General features: G+C 40.9%; 1 protein-coding gene across 1 annotated transcript in view; it reads left to right on the top strand.

Moving 5' to 3' along the window:
• Positions 1 to 17128, top strand: part of LBR (lamin B receptor) — a 28750-nt gene that overhangs the window by 2683 nt on the left and 8939 nt on the right. Inside the window, exons 2-9 of the mRNA XM_068985877.1 lie at positions 1880 to 2058; positions 3871 to 4086; positions 6477 to 6560; positions 7223 to 7415; positions 9278 to 9474; positions 11303 to 11357; positions 15261 to 15452; positions 16146 to 16249. Of these exons, the coding sequence (XP_068841978.1) occupies positions 1894 to 2058; positions 3871 to 4086; positions 6477 to 6560; positions 7223 to 7415; positions 9278 to 9474; positions 11303 to 11357; positions 15261 to 15452; positions 16146 to 16249 (1206 nt within the window). The 5' untranslated portion in view covers positions 1880 to 1893. The remainder of the gene's footprint in view (positions 1 to 1879; positions 2059 to 3870; positions 4087 to 6476; positions 6561 to 7222; positions 7416 to 9277; positions 9475 to 11302; positions 11358 to 15260; positions 15453 to 16145; positions 16250 to 17128) is intronic.

The following is a 17128-nucleotide window of genomic DNA, read 5'->3' as shown; positions in this document are numbered from 1 at the left end:
ACTGATTAACAGAGGTTTGATTTTAAGGGGTCTGAGAAGAAGGAAGGGGCATAAGAGAAGAGAAGAAGAGGGCACATTTCCTTCCTCTTTCTTAGTGTTTGGAGGCTTGGAGCTAAATGTTGAAATAGGCAAAACTTGCTGTTGTCACCTTCCTTTTTTGTGCCCCTCCTGTGGGTCCCAAGGTGTCCACCACCTTCTTTTTTCCAAGTTCCCCTCACGTGACTCCTCAGCCAGGTGGGACTTCATCCTCAGAGCCTTTGGGCTCCTTGTCCTGGCTCCCCCCACCCCCGCCCCCAGCCCAAGCTCCTTCATTACCCCGGTAATGCTATCTCAGGTAGGTGCCTTGTACCTAACATGCGAATGGACTGACATCCTGTAATCACCACCTAAGTCTTTCTGTTTTCTTTCATCTACCCACCTAGCTCCTATCTATCTAAACAAGTGAAGCTTGTGAAGTTTGCCTCTCCGATGATTAGATGATTAACGGGGAAGAAATGTGATGCTTGCGAAAGACTTTCTCAGGAGGGGTGTGATAATGTGACTTTCTCCTTTCTTAATTCTGGAGTGTCTTCAAAAGCTCTGAGATGTTGGTATTGTTATGTAATCAGCTCTTGACAGGAGCTGAGTGAGGAATGTCTGTTTGTATGCCCAGAGGATATTTTGGGGATGAAGGTGATGCAAGGAGAGATTTTTCTGTCGTACTGCCTTCTTCAGAGGGCCTAGCTTGTTCAGTTGGTGTTGTAGATGTCTTCAGGAGCTGGTTTTGTCCTGTGGAAATGTGAATCTGCTGGTCCACTGAGGGAGAAGCTCTTACTCCCGAAGAGCTAGAAGCACCCAGCAATCAGTCGATGTTTGGAAAAAAGTAGCAAACAGGTCTCATCTAAGTGGCAATTCCTGCAGATTGCTTGTGGCTTCTTAGGGTGTTGTTCTTATACCAGGCTTCATGGGCTGTGGTTCCCTGGAAAAGAAGGCTATAACTGGAGATTGATGTTTGCTGTAGGCATTTGAATAAAGAGCTAGGATACTGGCCTAGTTATGTGGTTGGCAGAATTACTTGGTATACATTTGAGACTTCAGCTGTAAAACTTGAAAGATTTGTGAAAACCCCAAATTTGCTCTTCATTTTGGATTTGAAGTTATTTTTCTCGCTCTTGGTAGGTTATATAATGTTAATTATATTTGATCTCCTTGCAGTCCAAGGGACTCTCAAGAATCAATTGTTCTATATTTGTCCTATTGATAGTTATTGTTGTTATCCTCTTGTGGTGCCTAATTTATAAATTAAACGTTATCATAGGTATGTATGTGTAGTGTCTATGGGACTATAGTGTATATCCCCATAGTATATACGGGGCTCTGTACTGTGTGTGGTTTCAGGCATCCACTGGGGATGCCTGGAGGTCTTAGAATATATCCCTCTCGGATAAGGAGGGAACTACTGTTTATGTAGATTTAAATATCAGAAAATATGTATACTTTGTGAGATTGTGCCTTGCTAATTAGAGAAGTGTGGTCGCTGTAGGTGGGTGGTGTTTTGCATGGTGCAAATCATTTGAGCCTTTATGTTTTGTCATATTTAATCCTCAGTGCCACTGCTGTGTGTAGTGTGATTTCCAGTGAAATATGGCATGGCAGAGAGAACAACGTCTGTGTCCTGACTCCGCCACTTCATGTCGTCTCTCTCTGTGCCTTGGACAGAACAGTTAACATATTTAAGCTTCAACTGTAAAACAGGATTTGTACACTCTTTCCTCCAGAAGCTTCTCCAGCACGAAAGTCTTGACCAGTTAAATATTTTGGAAAGTTATATTTTAGTGTTTAATGTGAAAAGACAAATGTGTATATGCCCAGACTCTTTTTTTTTTTTTTAACTATTCAGACAGATTTTTGAAAATGCCAAGTAGGAAATTTGCCGATGGTGAGGTGGTAAGAGGTCGGTGGCCTGGGAGTTCGCTTTATTATGAAGTAGAAATTCTGAGCCATGACAGCAACTCCCAGCTTTACAACGTGAAATACAAAGATGGAACTGAGCTTGAACTGAAAGAGAGTGATATCAAGGTAAGTGCTCTTTGGTTTATAGACCATGTTTATAATAATTGGGAAATCCTGGTAGGTGTGGTTTTTAAGCTTAGAGCAGTCAGGTCTGGCTCTGACACCCCTTCTCTGGGTCATATCCTGATTTTGGCTCTGGAAGTGGATCAATGAGGCACAGTGCTGTGTTCCTCGGAAGCTCCCAGTCTGCTGAAGTCAGACACTTAGATCGTCCTCTCCCTGGTTTAATGCACTCTGCCATTCTGTGACAGTTTGTCATGGGTGGTACTGGAGGGTAACAAAAATAGGGAAGGGCTTGGGGTTTGGGGGCAGCCTTTCAGAGCTGAATGCTGAAGACAGATAGAGAAACTCAGGTGATGGGGCCAGGGGCTTCCACAGTGGGTTGTGTGCCAAAGGCTTGGTTGGGGGTGGAGACAGACAACCAGTGCTGAAAGGGTATGGTGGACAAGGGCCAGAGGAGGGTTAAGGAACCAGAACTGGAGGGGTTTGGGCTTCATCCTGGACACTGAGATTTAATCAGGAGAGTGACGTTAGTTAGATTTGAGCCCAGGGCTTCTCAACCTGTCTGGTGAGGACCTGAGCTTGAAAATATCTGATCCATGGTTATATAAGTACTTATTAGTATATCATAATTACTAGGCAAATGAAAAAAAAAAGTATAAAATAAAAGCCCTGACTTTTAATTCTCAGATGCAATAGACATAAAATTACTTGGTCAAAATGGTATAAAAATTTCTACTCACTTCTTCTCAATTTCATTCCTTGCCTCAGATCAGTAACCCATCTCGAGCCCACAGCCTGTGGACCACAGTTCGAGTGCTGTAGACCAGGGGTCTGTGGCGGTTTTGGGTAAAAGGACAGGTTGCAGATGTCTGAGGCACTGTGGGATGTATAGTTCGTGCAGCGTGAGAGTAGGTCTGGGCGCAGCAGTGTCTCAATGAGATTTTATTCACAGACACTGAACTTTGAATTTCAGATAATCCTCATGTGCCACCAAGTTTCATTCTTCTTTTGAGTTTATTTGCAGTCATTTAAGAACTGTAAAGCCATTCTTAGCTCTGGGACCACACAAAGTGGGTGGGAAGGATTTGGACTGGGGGGTAGTTTGCCTTCCTTGAGGTCTAGATCCCTGGAAACATTTGGAGTAGGTTAGGGCAGGGTAAAATATTACTAAGTAACCCAGTCTTGGACTTTTTTTCAAAAATCTGACAGTGTTTTATTTGGAGTGAAACGGTGGGACTGATTTTCTTGTTATTTTTTGTGTGCTCTTTTCTTTTGTCCCATCATCTCAGTCTTTTTTTCTTTAAAGATTTTCTTTTCTTTTTTTGATGTGGACCATTTTAAAAACTCTTTATTGAATTTGTTAACATATTGCTTCTGTTTATGTTATGGTTTTTTGACTGCAAGGCATGTGGGATCTTAACTACCTGACCAGGGATCGAAACCCCCTGGATCAGGAGGGGTGAAGTCTGAACCACTGGATTGCCAGGGAAGTCCCCATCTCAGTCTGAGTCAATGTTATTATATCTCTTGTATATGTTATTGGGACAATATACAGCTACTTGATTTAGAATAGGCATTTCATGGCAGTACCGTCAAAGGAGAGTTAGGGGTGGAAAGGCTGCCTTGGCCTCGGGAGAGACAGGCCATCGCCGCAGTTGTCAATGGCCTCGTTGGATGGATGCTCTGCTCCCATGAGCTCCTGAAGTGACTTTAGAAGCATTGGTGCCAATCACCGCCATTGCTCCCTTCTTGCAGTGTGGGTCTGTATGTGTTGTGACTTAGACGCTGAAGCTCTGCCTTCTCCTCCCTCTCTAGCCTTTAACCTCCTTTAGGCAAAGGAAAAGTGGCTCGACTTCTAGTTCTCCCTCTAGACGCCGGGGGAGCCGCTCGAGGTCTCGCTCCCGGTCCCCTGGCCGGCTCCCGAAAGGTTCCCGCCGATCCGCCTCAGCGTCGTACCAGGCTGACCTGAAGGAAGCAAGGAAGGAAGCCAAGAAGGACATGTTGGAAGTTAAACTGACTCCGCTGGTGCTGGTGCGTGTGTGTGGGAGCCCTCCAGCCTCACATAGTGTTTAGTCCGCCCAGATCACGTCTCCCCCTTTATGTGTCTGCATGTGATCTGCAGTTAATAATATTAAAATGTCAAGGAAACATCAAATATAAGGTGGTGACTTGGAAAGGTTACATTAGAAAATGACTGTTTGGAAGAATAGAAGGTATAATGCTTTTAAGTGCCATGAAAAAGAACGTTTTTAAGTTTCGAGTGTTACTTAATGTTGTGGTTTTAAAAGAAAAAAGCATGTTTAAATTTTAAATAGATGCAAATTATAGATTGAACTAAGTTTTTATCGTAAATAAAAGTTCATGTAGACAATAATGAGACAAATAAATTTTAAAAATTGAAAGAAAAGAATGAGACATAATATATGGTATAAAAACATTCTTGCTTAGTATCACTGTGCTTAATTACCTTCTGTACTCAAAGATGACACTTTTAATTGAATTACTTTCACAGTTCAAGGTTGGAAATACTAGGGTATGCAGAGCCTGTAGGACCTTGCACAATGAATAATTTGGATCATAGACCAAATCAAAATTATAAATAAACAGAATTGAATAAATGTCATTGTTTACTCTCTTCGCTTAATGTTACCTCTTTCCTGGATAAAATGCACACAGATTTTTAATAACCTTAAAAAACTGGATTATTACATAGTATTTTATAGTCAGATTTAAAAATTTTAAGATATTGGGAATAACCGTCTATTATGTTTTCCTACATCACTTTTGTTGTTGTACAATATTGTTTGGATTTACTGTAAATTGTATGGAGGTAACGTAATTGTTAGCACCCTTGTTGATAGGCATTAGCTTTTTTTCTTTCTAAATTTTCATTATTATAAACAAATATTCTTACACATCTGATATATCCTTAGCATAAAATCTTTTAAGTGGAACTGTTCTGTCAGATGGATAGAGTAGATTTGAGGCTTTTACTGCATATTGCCAGATTGTTTCAAGGAAGTTTATACCAGTTCAGGTAGGGTATGAATGACTATTTTCTCATTCTGAGTAAAATAGTTATTAGTTTTTTTTTTTTCCGCCAATATGATCATCAGAGATTTTCAACTCACTGTTTTAAATTGCATTTTGATGATTATTATATTAGTGAGTTTGAACCTTGTCAGTGGCTCTCTTTACTAGTCAGATGACTTGGGGTAAGGAACAAATGTATGGTTTCTGTCACATGTCATTTTTAGCTTTTAGTGACCACTATATTTTTTACAGTGTAACTTCCTTATAGTCCTGGTGACCCAAGAGCTACAGACTAGCTTTGCTCTTCACCAGTTGAGCCCTGGGCTCACCATGGACTCATTGCTGAGTTGAGGATGGTGTGATGTGCATGAAAGACCGTACTTAGACTGCACGTAGCTTTGACATCATGTCATCCTTGTTCTTTTGGACTCCTGATTGTGATATTTGCATTACTTTGCTTCAGCGTGGATACTCTGTCAATTTGCCATCATTATAGTTTAGGGTCAGTTCACTAGCTACGTTACAGGATTACACTGTGGTTGCTGTGGATCACATATTGGACATTTGCAAAACCACTGCTAAGTGGCTCATTGACACTTTGATAAACTTAAGTATATGTCGAAATCTGTCACTGCTCAGTTAGACCTTGATTTGAGCTAGAACTTGGTCCTCTATTAATGTCTTCTGATAGCTAGCCCCTCAAAGGATATATTTATCTTTTTAATTTGTTTTCCTCCTATTGCTTTATTAGCAGTATAATCTGTCTGTGACTTTAAAGGAGCAAAGTTACAGATTTCAGCCATACATTGCCTGAAAAATGTTTTGTAAATTTAAGTCCTTACTTTGTACCATCAATAAGAAATTCCCTCCACTGCATAAAGAGAATGACATTCAAGGAAAGAGACTGAGTTGAGAAAAGAGAATTAGGGAGAGAAAATGTAAGGTTAAATAAAAATGAGGTAGATGAAATCGAGAAAATAGGCAGTTCACAGATAACTAGTAGTACTCTGTAAGTACCCACTATTTCTTCATTTCCTATTATTTAGAGCATCTGTTACTGAATAGTGAAATTATAAGATTTACTCTGATTTTGTTTAAAAGATGAAACATTTTATGAAAAATGTTATATTACAGAAAAATCCCAATGAACTCTTTGGCCAATGCAATAGAAACATCTAAGAGCCAATCTTTTGAAGATTGGGAAATTCTAGTCAGTTCTATTCCATTTCATTTTTAGCAAAAATAGGCTGAAATAGGCTGAGTTCAGACTTTGAAAATCTTTGATTGGTTTTATTGCTTGGTTTCACAGTACTGAATTTTTACCATCATGTTCCCTTTTACTAAACTACCATTCTTATGGTTAAAATGTTTTATATTCTTCAATTTAGAAGCCATTTGGAAATAGCATCAACAGATATAATGGGGAGCCCGAGCTCATCGAGAGGAATGACATACCTCACAAAAACACGCAGGTATGACGTGGTTCATTTCTCCTCTTGGGCAATCTTTTTCTTTGTTAAAGTGACTTTCTCTAAAGAAGCACATTGAAAACCATCATTTTTCTTAGAATCTTTTCTAAAATTCTGTCCTTAAATTAAGACTAAACATAGAGGTTGTCATACTGAGTGAAGTCAGTCAGAGAAGGAGAAATAGCGTATGATATCCCTTATGTGTGGAATCTAAAAAGAAATGATGCAAATGAACTGAATTACAAAACAGAAAGGGACTCACAGACTTAGGGAATGAACGTGTGGTTGTCGGGGGGGACAGGGTAGTTATGAAGTTTGGGATGGTCAGGTACACCCTATATTTAAAATGGTGAACAAACAAGGACCTACCATATAGCACATGGAACTCTGCTCAGGGTTATGTGGCAGCCTGGATGGGAGGGGAGTTTGGGTGAGAATGGATATGTGTATATGATGTATGGCTGAGTCCCTTCACTGTTCTCCTGAAACTATCACAACATGATTAATCGGCTATGCCCCAATACAAAATAAAAAGTTAAAAAAAAGTGTAATTTAGCAAATTTATTAGTTTATATGGCTATATTAAGATACTGAATTAGTTAATGTGGTAGCATTCATGATACTTATTGACTATAGATACTTAATACTTTTTATTTTTTAAATAGGAAAAATTCCATTTGTCACAAGAGAGTAGTTATATACCTACACAGTATAGCCTTCGTGCAAGAAGAGAAGAGATCAAATTAAAAGAAGTAGATTTGAAGGAAGAAACAGTTGTCACAAAAAGACCTGCATGGTTGAGAACCTCTGAAGTGACAGCCACACAGTCGAAGGACTTAGAGTTCGGAGGAGTGCCTGGTAGGTATCAGAATCAGCCTGGGGAGGGCAGGTAGCGTGGGCGAGTGGTCATTGCTGTGAAGTGAGCAGGAAAGGCCTTTCTCTGAAGAAATCTGCAGGCAGCCAGGGAGTGAGCCTGGCAGGAGCCTGGGAAGAATTTTCAGTTAGGAGGAACAATAGGTGCAAAGGCCTGGGTGGGAGCATTTTGGAGGGTTATCATAGAGGAGAAAGGGTGCCCTTGTGGCTGTATGTAAAACTTTTAGCGACGTTTTCATAGGTTTTGAGCAAAGAAGTGTAAAGTGATGAAGGGAAGGTTGGTATGAAAGTTGTATGTAGGAAGGACAGTGAATGATTGGTGATTGGGAAATCTGCTAATAATCAGATCATGATGCCAGGGCCTGGCTTGGCAGTAACACTGGGAATAAGCTGCATGCTTCCAGTGGGGTCATGGTGTCTGCCTTACCTGCCGGACAGGTTGCTTTTGAGGGTCAAAAATCTGAAGCGTTCAGAGGCTTGGAGTTATTAAGTGGGTGGAGTGGTGAGGTTTTATGAGGTTATACCAAGAAAGGACTTCTTGGTCAAATAGTTCAAAATTCTGCATGGCTTAACTCCTTTGTATTTTATAAGTTATAACTCATGTATGGCTGTGAGAGTTGGACTGTGAAGAAAGCTGAGCGCCGAAGAATTGATGCTTTTGAACTGTGGTGTTGGAGAAGACTCTTGCGAGTCCCTTGGACTGCAAGGAGATCCAACCAGTCCATCCTAAAGGAGACCAGTCCTGGGTGTTCATTGGAAGGACTGATGCTGAGGCTGAAACTCCAGTACTTTGGCCACCTCATGTGCAGAGTTGACTTATTGGAAAAGACTCTGATGCTGGGAGGGATTGGGGGCAGGAGGAGAAGGGGACGACAGAGGATGAGATGGCTGGATGGCACCACTGACTCGATGCACATGAGTTTGGGTGAACTCCGGGAGTTGGTGATGGACAGGGAGGCCTGGCATGCTGTGATTCATGGGATCACAAAGAGTTGGACACGACTGAGCAACTGAATTGAACTGAACTAAACTCTAGGTGGTGTCCAACATTGCTTAACAGTCTGTGCACATGCTACATAAATGTGATACTGTTTGTTTTTTTTAAAATAATTTTACTTATTTATTTTTGGCCCTGCTGGGTCTTCATCACTGTGCAGACTTTTCTCTTGTGGTGGGCAGGGGCAGCTCTGTGTTGCCGTGCTTGGGTTTCTCACTGTGGGGGCTTCTCTCGCACGGGCTCGAGGGCGTGGACTTATGTAGTTGTGGCATATGGATTCAGTAGTTGCAGCTCCAGGGCTTCAGGGCACAGGCTCTGGTCCCGTGGCATGTGGGATCGTCCCAGATCAGGGATCTGACTCACGTCCCTTGGACTCACGGGTGGATTCTTTGCCGCTGAGCCATGAAGGAAGCCCTGAATGTGGTACTGGTTTAATTGTTAGAAACTTAGGGATATAAAGTTTTTTGTGTTTTAAAGATTAGACCAATAGATAGTTTTTAGATGTTCCAGTCTTCAGATTGCTGGAATCTCAACATATTTTTTCCCATTGTGGTTGGATTTTGAATGTTTCAGAGGTTGGTTTCTGAGGTGGAATCTAGCTCTTCAGTGCTGGTTGTGTGCTGTTTTTTTTTTTTTTTTTACTACTTTTATGCCTGTGGTTGCTTTCCCAGAAGATGTAAACAGGTGGACATGAGGACTATCTCGTGGGGCATTAGACACTGTTTTCAAACAGCTAGCCAGACTTGAGTTCTGACCTTCACTAGAAACTCAAGTGATTCTTGCAAAAAAAAGTAAAACAAACTAGCCTGGATTGAAATAAGAGCCTTGAATGTTCACTGATTGTTTACAGGTGTTTTTCTCATCATGCTTGGCCTGCCGGCCTTCCTCTTCCTGTTGCTGTTGATGTGTAAACTGAAAGAGCCCAGTCTTCTGAATTTCCCACCTCCTCTGCCAGCTTTGGGTGATTTATGGGAAACCAGAGTCTTTGGGGCCTACCTCCTCTGGTTTCTCCTTCAGGCTCTGTTCCACTTGCTGCCGATTGGAAAGGTAAGGTTGTATTGGTGGGGCGTAGTGTAATGAGATGGTCTTCTTTTCACTCCCATGTTTATGTGAAGGTATTGATAGTAGTTTTAAGGTTAAAAGCTGTCCATGGTCACAACCACCCAAGCTTAGAAATTTTAGTTTGTTAAACCTTTACTCTTTGTGCTCTGTAACACTTGGTTATCAAGCAGAACTTTAAGAATCTGATTAAGGGTTCTTGTGTAACTTTCCAGACCAAATAGGAAAGAATAAGCTATTTTGCAAAATAGCCCGAATAATAGCAGAGGTTTCTGGGGAAGAAAAAAGTTTCCTCATATGTCATTTTAGGTGCAGAATTTTAAATTATCAGTTGATAGGCTACTGAGCTCAATGGACTTTAGTCTGCTTCTTTTACTTTTTAAAATATGATAAGTTTTCTAATTTTCATCTCAGAACTTTGTTGTTTGGACCATTGAATGTTCTCTTCAAACTCATGCAGTTTCTTTAAAACTTGTCCTCATTGCTGAGTATAGTCTTTTTTTTTTCAGTAGAATCCTCTACTTGGATATATTTAAAGGAACATGAGATTCCTTAATGAATAAATAATTCATTTAAAGATCTTATTCTTAGGGCTTTGCAAGTTTGCCAACTGTCTGTAGATGAAAGGATTAGTTTTATTGGGAATGGAGAATGTCAGTGATAGGAGGCTAGAGCTGCAAACTTTAAATACTTTGGGACCTCACCATAACATTGGCCTTAGAGAGGATTCTTGTGATATGAATTTTCAGGTATTTTTTAAATAAGACTACAGTAAAAATCACAAGTTCAGATAAAGTTAAGTTAAAGTTAGGTCAACTAGATAATATTTATTGAGAAAAGCAGTTTTGATGGGGATTATATATATTTATTTATAAATAAATATATATATATATTTCACAGACTAAAACCAAACATAGGAGTTATTAGATACCTTTAACAGATAAGAATCATTTGAAATTAGCATGTGATTTTGCTAATCCTGTGATCTCAAACAGACATTACATTTCTACTGGGTTCCCTTTCATAGCTAATGAAAGAGTATAGTAGTTTGGCCGAAGACAGGTGATACCATATTATTATTTTATAATTTATAATGAATTGCACCGTTTCTGAATATTGGGGAGTAAAATTTAGTTGCCATTGGGCAAGTGAACTTTGTAACTCATCCCATTCAAATGTGTTTGAGTACCTTTTATATGGGGATGCTGTGGGTGATCCAAATGAAGAGATGAAATGGTCCAGGGAACATGCTCACTGTCTCTTATTGGAGATGAAAGAATCACATGAAATGATTGAATAACTGGGTGAGCATATATTTATAAATAGCAGAGCAAGTAAGTATATGAGCTCCTGCCATCGATGATATGGGCCATAGTGAACTGGGTGAGTGGGGTTGAACCTGATTGAAAGGACTGCACAAATGTGAGGTGCTGGAGTTGTACTCCACTTTGTAAGCAGTGGGGAGTCATTGAAGGATTTGAGCTAGAGATCAACTAGATGTACAGGTTTTTGAAAACACATCTAGTCTTGCGGTGGGACATGGGATGGTTGGGGGAGGGTGGCTATTGCAATAGTCTGAGTACACAGAGAAGTCACTACTAGATTTGTATTTGAGATAAACTCCTGAAGGTGGAATTACTTCACCAAAGGGCGTGCTGCAAAGATTTTTGAAACTTGTTACTAAACTTTCCTACCAAAGACAATCCTCCTTGTTGGGCATATTGAAATTTAGGTGATTTTACAAGACACACACACACACAGTAAAGTGATGTGCTTTTAAAATTTTTTAATTAAAAAACAAAACTTTTCTTTTAAGGTTGTAGAAGGAACACCCCTTACTAATGGAAGAAGACTCAAGTACAGATTAAATGGTAATCTTTTTTTTTTTTTTAAGACTCAAATTGATGACTTGATAGCACAGACTTTTGGGTGTTGTACTCTTTTAAACTATCAAAGCTGATTGCACCAGAGCAGTAAAACGTAAATTATTTCTTAGTAGTCTAAAGGGCGTGCAAGTAAACTGCTCACACCTGCAGCCAGTATGTCAGAATTATGCTGTGTAGGGTAACAAGCCCCTCAGTCACTCTTTTCCTCTCTCCAGTTTTATTCTCTTTTTATGTACTTGTTAATTTACTTCTGGCTGTGGTGGGTCATGTTACTGCCTGCAGGCTTTCTCTAGTTGCAGTGAGCAGGGCCTGCTCTAATTGCGGTGCACAGGCTTCTCACTGCAGTGGCTTCTCTTGTCTGGAGCACAGGCTCTTGGGTGTGTGGACTTCCATAGCTGTTGTAATGAGTGAACTCAGTAGTTGCAGATCCCAGGCTCTAGGCATGCAGGCTCAGGAGTCCTGGTATATGGGCTTAGGTGTTCTGCGGCACGTGGGATCTTCCTGGACCAGGAATGAAACTGGTGGTGTCCCTTGCATTACAGGTTGGATTCTTAACCCCTGGACCACCAGGGAAGCCCCAGTTTTATTTTCTTAATAGTATTTATCATTCACTGAAGCAGTTTTGCAGAAGCATTTTATCATCCTGAGTCTTCTCCATGTAGTGAAGTCCTACATGATGTAGGCTTCCTGGCCACTCCTGCTCTTGGGAGTTCTTGCTCATTTGCCCCGGCCACTGGCCTGTGGGCCATCTCTAGGCTATATTCTCAGTGCTTTTGCCTGGAAAACTGCCCCTGTGTCAGCTGCCTCATCTCTGATGTCTCTCTGCTCAGAGAAGCAAGCCCTCAGGTCCCTTTCTTTCCTTTACCCTGCCTTATTTTCCTGTATGATAGGTCTTCCAGACATCAGGGTGCTTGTCTGTTCATGGGGGTCTCCCCACGAGAAGGTGGCTTGTGGGCTGGGACTTGGCTGCATCTTTGTGGTACCCTCCGTGTCAGCAGAGTGACTGGCCTGTAGGAGGCGCTTGTTAGTGGGAGCTCTGAGTGGATGGAGTGGAAGTCTCACTGAACATCTCAACAAGAGGGCCTTGTCCCCCTTGATCCAGCACCTCCTGTGGTTGGAGTGTGTGCTGAGAAAGAGGATCAGCCTACCTTTGCCATGTAAAGACTGATAAAGTTTCATTAACTTAAGAAATAAATGTATGTATAGTGTGCTGCACTGTGCCTAGTCACTCAGTTGGGTCTGACTCTTTGCGATCTCATGGACTGTAGCCCACCAGGCTCCTCTGTCCATGGGGATTCTCCAGGCAAGAACACTGGAGTGGGTTGCCATGCCCTCCTCCAGGGATATATAGTGTAGTTATCCTTAAATGATTTTCCATGTTAACTAGACTGAGTAGACTGTTTTCCTTTCCTTGGGAATTATTATTATCATTTTAAATTCTTGGACTGTTTTAACCCTGTCACTTCTCACCTGTTTGACTGTGGGCGCCTTTTTCAGTGGCTCACCTGGCATCCACCATATCTGAAGTCCCTCTGCTGGGCTTCAGAGGGGAAGCCAGAGGTGCTCTAGATGCCTCTTGTGCCAAGTGTGTAAAGCATCGAGCCTAGCTCAGCCCCTGACCCATGGTGGTTGCTTGACACTTTTTTGCTGCTACTGTCAGATATTTTGCTTGCTTCTGGAACCAGGTTTAGAATCTGCCCTATGCCTTGCTTCCCCAGTGAGGCTGAATCTGGGGAGGGATGGGGTGGTGTCCACTTCTTGCCATCAGGTCTGTCACTATTTGTGTTTTGTGAGCTTCTCTCTAGGTGCCCATTTACCTCTGAGTGCTCTTCTTTTTTGTTTTGGCTTCCCTTTGAAGGTGTGGCTCCTCCCAGGCTGAGCACAGTAGTCCTGTGCTTGGAGCTGGCAGAGCACGCTGGCAGTGGCTGGACCAGTTGCTTGATCCTTCTTTTTAGAATTTCCTCGTCTGATTACTCTCACTCTAGCATTAGAAAATTTTACCATTATAAACTAAGGAGAGTCCTAAGATGTTTTGAATAATCCACATAGGCGAGAGAGCAAGAGCACGAAACTGTGTCATCTACCATTCTTTTTCTTTAATATTCATAAATTTTATGAGCGTTAAATGAATGTTTTACAAAGTTACTCTTTAGAGTAAACATGATAGGTGGAAAATGTGGATTTAAATAGTTAATTAGAGATGACAGTTTTACTTTACAAAAACTTTGGTTTCATAATTCTTTTTTTTAATTAAAAAAATTTGTTTTAATTGGAAGATAATTGCTTTATAATATTGTGGTGGTTTTTGCCATACATCAACGTGAATTGGCCATAGGCATCCATGTGTCCCCTTCCTCCTAAACTCTCCTCCCATCCCCTTTTCAGAATTCTTATAATATCTACCTCTTTTCTGTGTTAGACTGTATTTTTTTTTGTTTTTTTCCTTTTCTTAATATAAATTTATTTATTTTAATTGGAGGTTAATTACTTTACACTATTGTGTTGGTTTTGCCATACATCAACATGAATCTGCCACAGCTATACACATGTTCCCCATCCTGAACCCCCCCTCCCTCCTCCCTCCCCGTACCATCCCTCTGGGTAGTCTCAGTGCACCAGCCCCAAGCATCCTGTATCCTGCATCGAACCTGGACTGGTGATTTGTTTCATATATGATATTATACATGTTTCAGTGCCGTTCTCCCAAATCATCCCACCCTCCCCCTCTCCCACAGAGTCAAAAAGACTGTTCTACACATCTGTGTCTCTTTTGCTGTCTCGCATACAGGGTTATCGTTACCATCTTTCTAAATTCCATTGTGTTAGACTGTTTTTATCCAAATGTGATTTGATGACTTAGAGGACAGTTTTTGCAGACACTTGACTCCTGAAAGGAAAACTATTCCTTGGGTCAGAAGAAAAAGCAGACACAGCCTCTCTGTTGAGCTGTACCGGGGCTAGCTCAGAACAGGGGTTCCTCTCGTGGGGCCTCCCTTTTACTTTGGAATGGACATTGTCTCTGGGCCCCAGCAGTCCCTCCCTGGCGTCTCCAGCCCGCTGGTCCCCTCAGTCTCCTGCCCGGCTCTGGAGGGGCCATTCGTGTTGGGGCATGGTCTTGAGGACTGTGTTTGGGAGATAGAGTACAGTTCAGGGTCCTTTGAGACCATTACTGAGAAATTATTTCAGGTAAAAATATTCATAATTTATAACCAATATTACCCTGGGGCTTTAAAACATGTCCACCGGGACTGCCCTGGTGGCTTGGATGGTAAAGCGTCTGCCTACGATGCGGGAGACCCGGGTTCAGTCCCTGGGTCGGGAAGACCCTCTGCAGAAGGCAGTGGCACCCCACTCCAGGACTCTTGCCTGGAAAATCCCATGGACAGAGGAGCCTGGTAGGCTACAGTCCATGGGGTCGCGAAGAGTCGGACATGACTGAGTGACTTCACTCACTCACTTTAAAATGTGTGTTTGGCCCAGCTCTGTCAGTAATTAGCCATTTGACTTTGGGCCTGCGCGTTTGGACCATGAGAATTTTGAGGATCTTTTATGGTAAATTTTGGTGCACCTCTTTTCCGCTCTCTCTTAATTAAAAGCAGATGACTGTTCACAATGAAAAATAAGTATGTTATTATTAAGTATTATTAATAATTATGTTATTAATTAACATACTGTTATTGATTAAGTATGTATGGGAGATGTAGCGTCTATACTGAAGACTGCTAACTTCAGGGGTACTGCTTTTTCATGCGCTTGTGTGTATTTAGCCTGGATAATGAAACTAAGACTTTGAAAAATAATGTTACATTAATTTATAATGGTATAAATTTCTTGTGAACCCTGGGTTAACATTAATTTTTTGACCCTCCCCCCCTTTTCTTTTTAAAGGATTCTATGCTTTTATCCTGACATCTGCACTGGTCGGAGCGTGCTTCTTCTGGAATGTAGAGCTTTGTTATGTGTACCATCATTTCCTTCAGTTTGCGCTTGCAGCCATTGTTTTTGCCATGGGCTTGAGTGTTTACCTCTATGCCAGGGCTTTGAAAGCGCCCCAGGATGAACTGTCGCCAGCCAGCTCTGGTGAGCAGCGTTAGACTGTGTGGGTCCCACGAATACCTCCCATGAACGTGCCCTCCCACCCACCTGGCCACCCCCAGCATCCAATTCTAGGCTTTCATAGAATTCTCTTCTCTCTTCAGTTTATGAGGGTTGAGAAATAGGAAAAAAAAAGATGAAAAATAATTTTAAGAAAAATAAAAGGAAGAAAATGTGATTTTCCCCTCATGCTTTCCTATTTGTTTCCTCGTCCTTTTTTAGTCACTTGATGACAGTGAGACATTTTAATAAGTTACAGCATCTCAGTAACATTAGTGTTATAACAATTTATAGCTTATGTTATATTTTGTTTGAAACAGTACACCTCCTTTTTTAAAAAATCAAATAATAGAGATTATAAACTGGTCAATTCTAACTTAAAGTTTTTAAAAACATTAAAAAAATTAAGTGACTTATTTTAAAAATTGTGAGTCTACATTAAAAATAAACACTCTAGTTCCCTCAAAATCCAGGAAATCTGGGCCCCATAGGTCCCATGCCTGTAGCAGTATGGATATTTCCAGATGGGACCGGCGTCCCCTGCCTGTCTTCCCTGATGGTTTGCCAGGCTCTTGGAGATGACTGAATTGTGATCCTGGGTAGTAGACAGCAGTACAGTTTTAAAGTCTCATAGTTGGTTTTGGAATACTGTTTGGATAAAAACTTTTCCCTTCTTAGGAAATGCCATCTATGATTTCTTCATTGGCCGGGAGTTAAACCCTCGGATTGGTACTTTTGATCTCAAGTACTTTTGTGAATTGCGTCCCGGATTGATTGGATGGGTATGTCTTTTTTTTTTTTTTTTAATTTCAGTTCAGTAGTACAAATTAGTCTTGCATTTAGAAAGAAATGTAGACAATTTTGAAGTGAGCTTATAGGTGGTATGTTTTTAGGAATAATTATAACTTTCCATAATTTTGTCTACTTCAAATATTTTCTTACTTTAAATATAGTCCAAAGGGTTAAGATGTCCTGTTATAGGTTATTAAATGTTAAAAGAGTTTGTATTATTTTGACTATATCAGTTTGTGTTTATGGAAGAAAATAATAGTGTAGATGAATTTATGAAGAAAAAATATATTTTCTTCCTTTAAAAAAAATGTACTTTTACCTTATTTTAGACTTGTATGAAAGTTGCAAAAATAAGAGTTCCTTCACACCACTTTCTGCAATGTTGATGTCTGACAGAGCCATAATATAGTTATCAAGAATAGCAGTTAAAAAAAAAAAGAATGACAAACTCACCTTTTACAGTAGTTGAAATTAAGTCCATAGACCTTATTCCGGTTTCACCGTTTTTCCGCTTTTGGCCTTTCCCTGTTCCCGGATTCTCTTCAGGGCCTGACAGTGCATTTGTTTGTTATTTGGTGTCCGTGTCCTCTAGTCTGTAGCAGTTGCTTCATCGTTCTTTGTCCCTCATGACTTTGACACTTCTGAAGAATACTCAATTGTTTTGTAAGAGGGCCCCTAGATTTGGGTTAGTCCAGCGTTTTCTCATGATTGGCAAGACTGCCACAGAGTAAGTGTCCATCTCAGTACATCTTATCAAGGGATTGAGGTGTCTTGTCACCGATGGTGGCTTCTCAGTGAGGTGTGTCTGCAGCTTTCTCAGCTGGGAAATTACCACCTTTCTCTCTGGAAGCTGTACCTGCCCCTTTTGT

The sequence above is a fragment of the Capricornis sumatraensis genome, chromosome 14, assembly GCF_032405125.1.
Source record: "Capricornis sumatraensis isolate serow.1 chromosome 14, serow.2, whole genome shotgun sequence".
NCBI lineage: Eukaryota > Metazoa > Chordata > Mammalia > Artiodactyla > Bovidae > Capricornis > Capricornis sumatraensis.
Note: the sequence above shows the minus strand (reverse complement) of the source record. Positions and strands in the feature narration are given on the sequence as shown.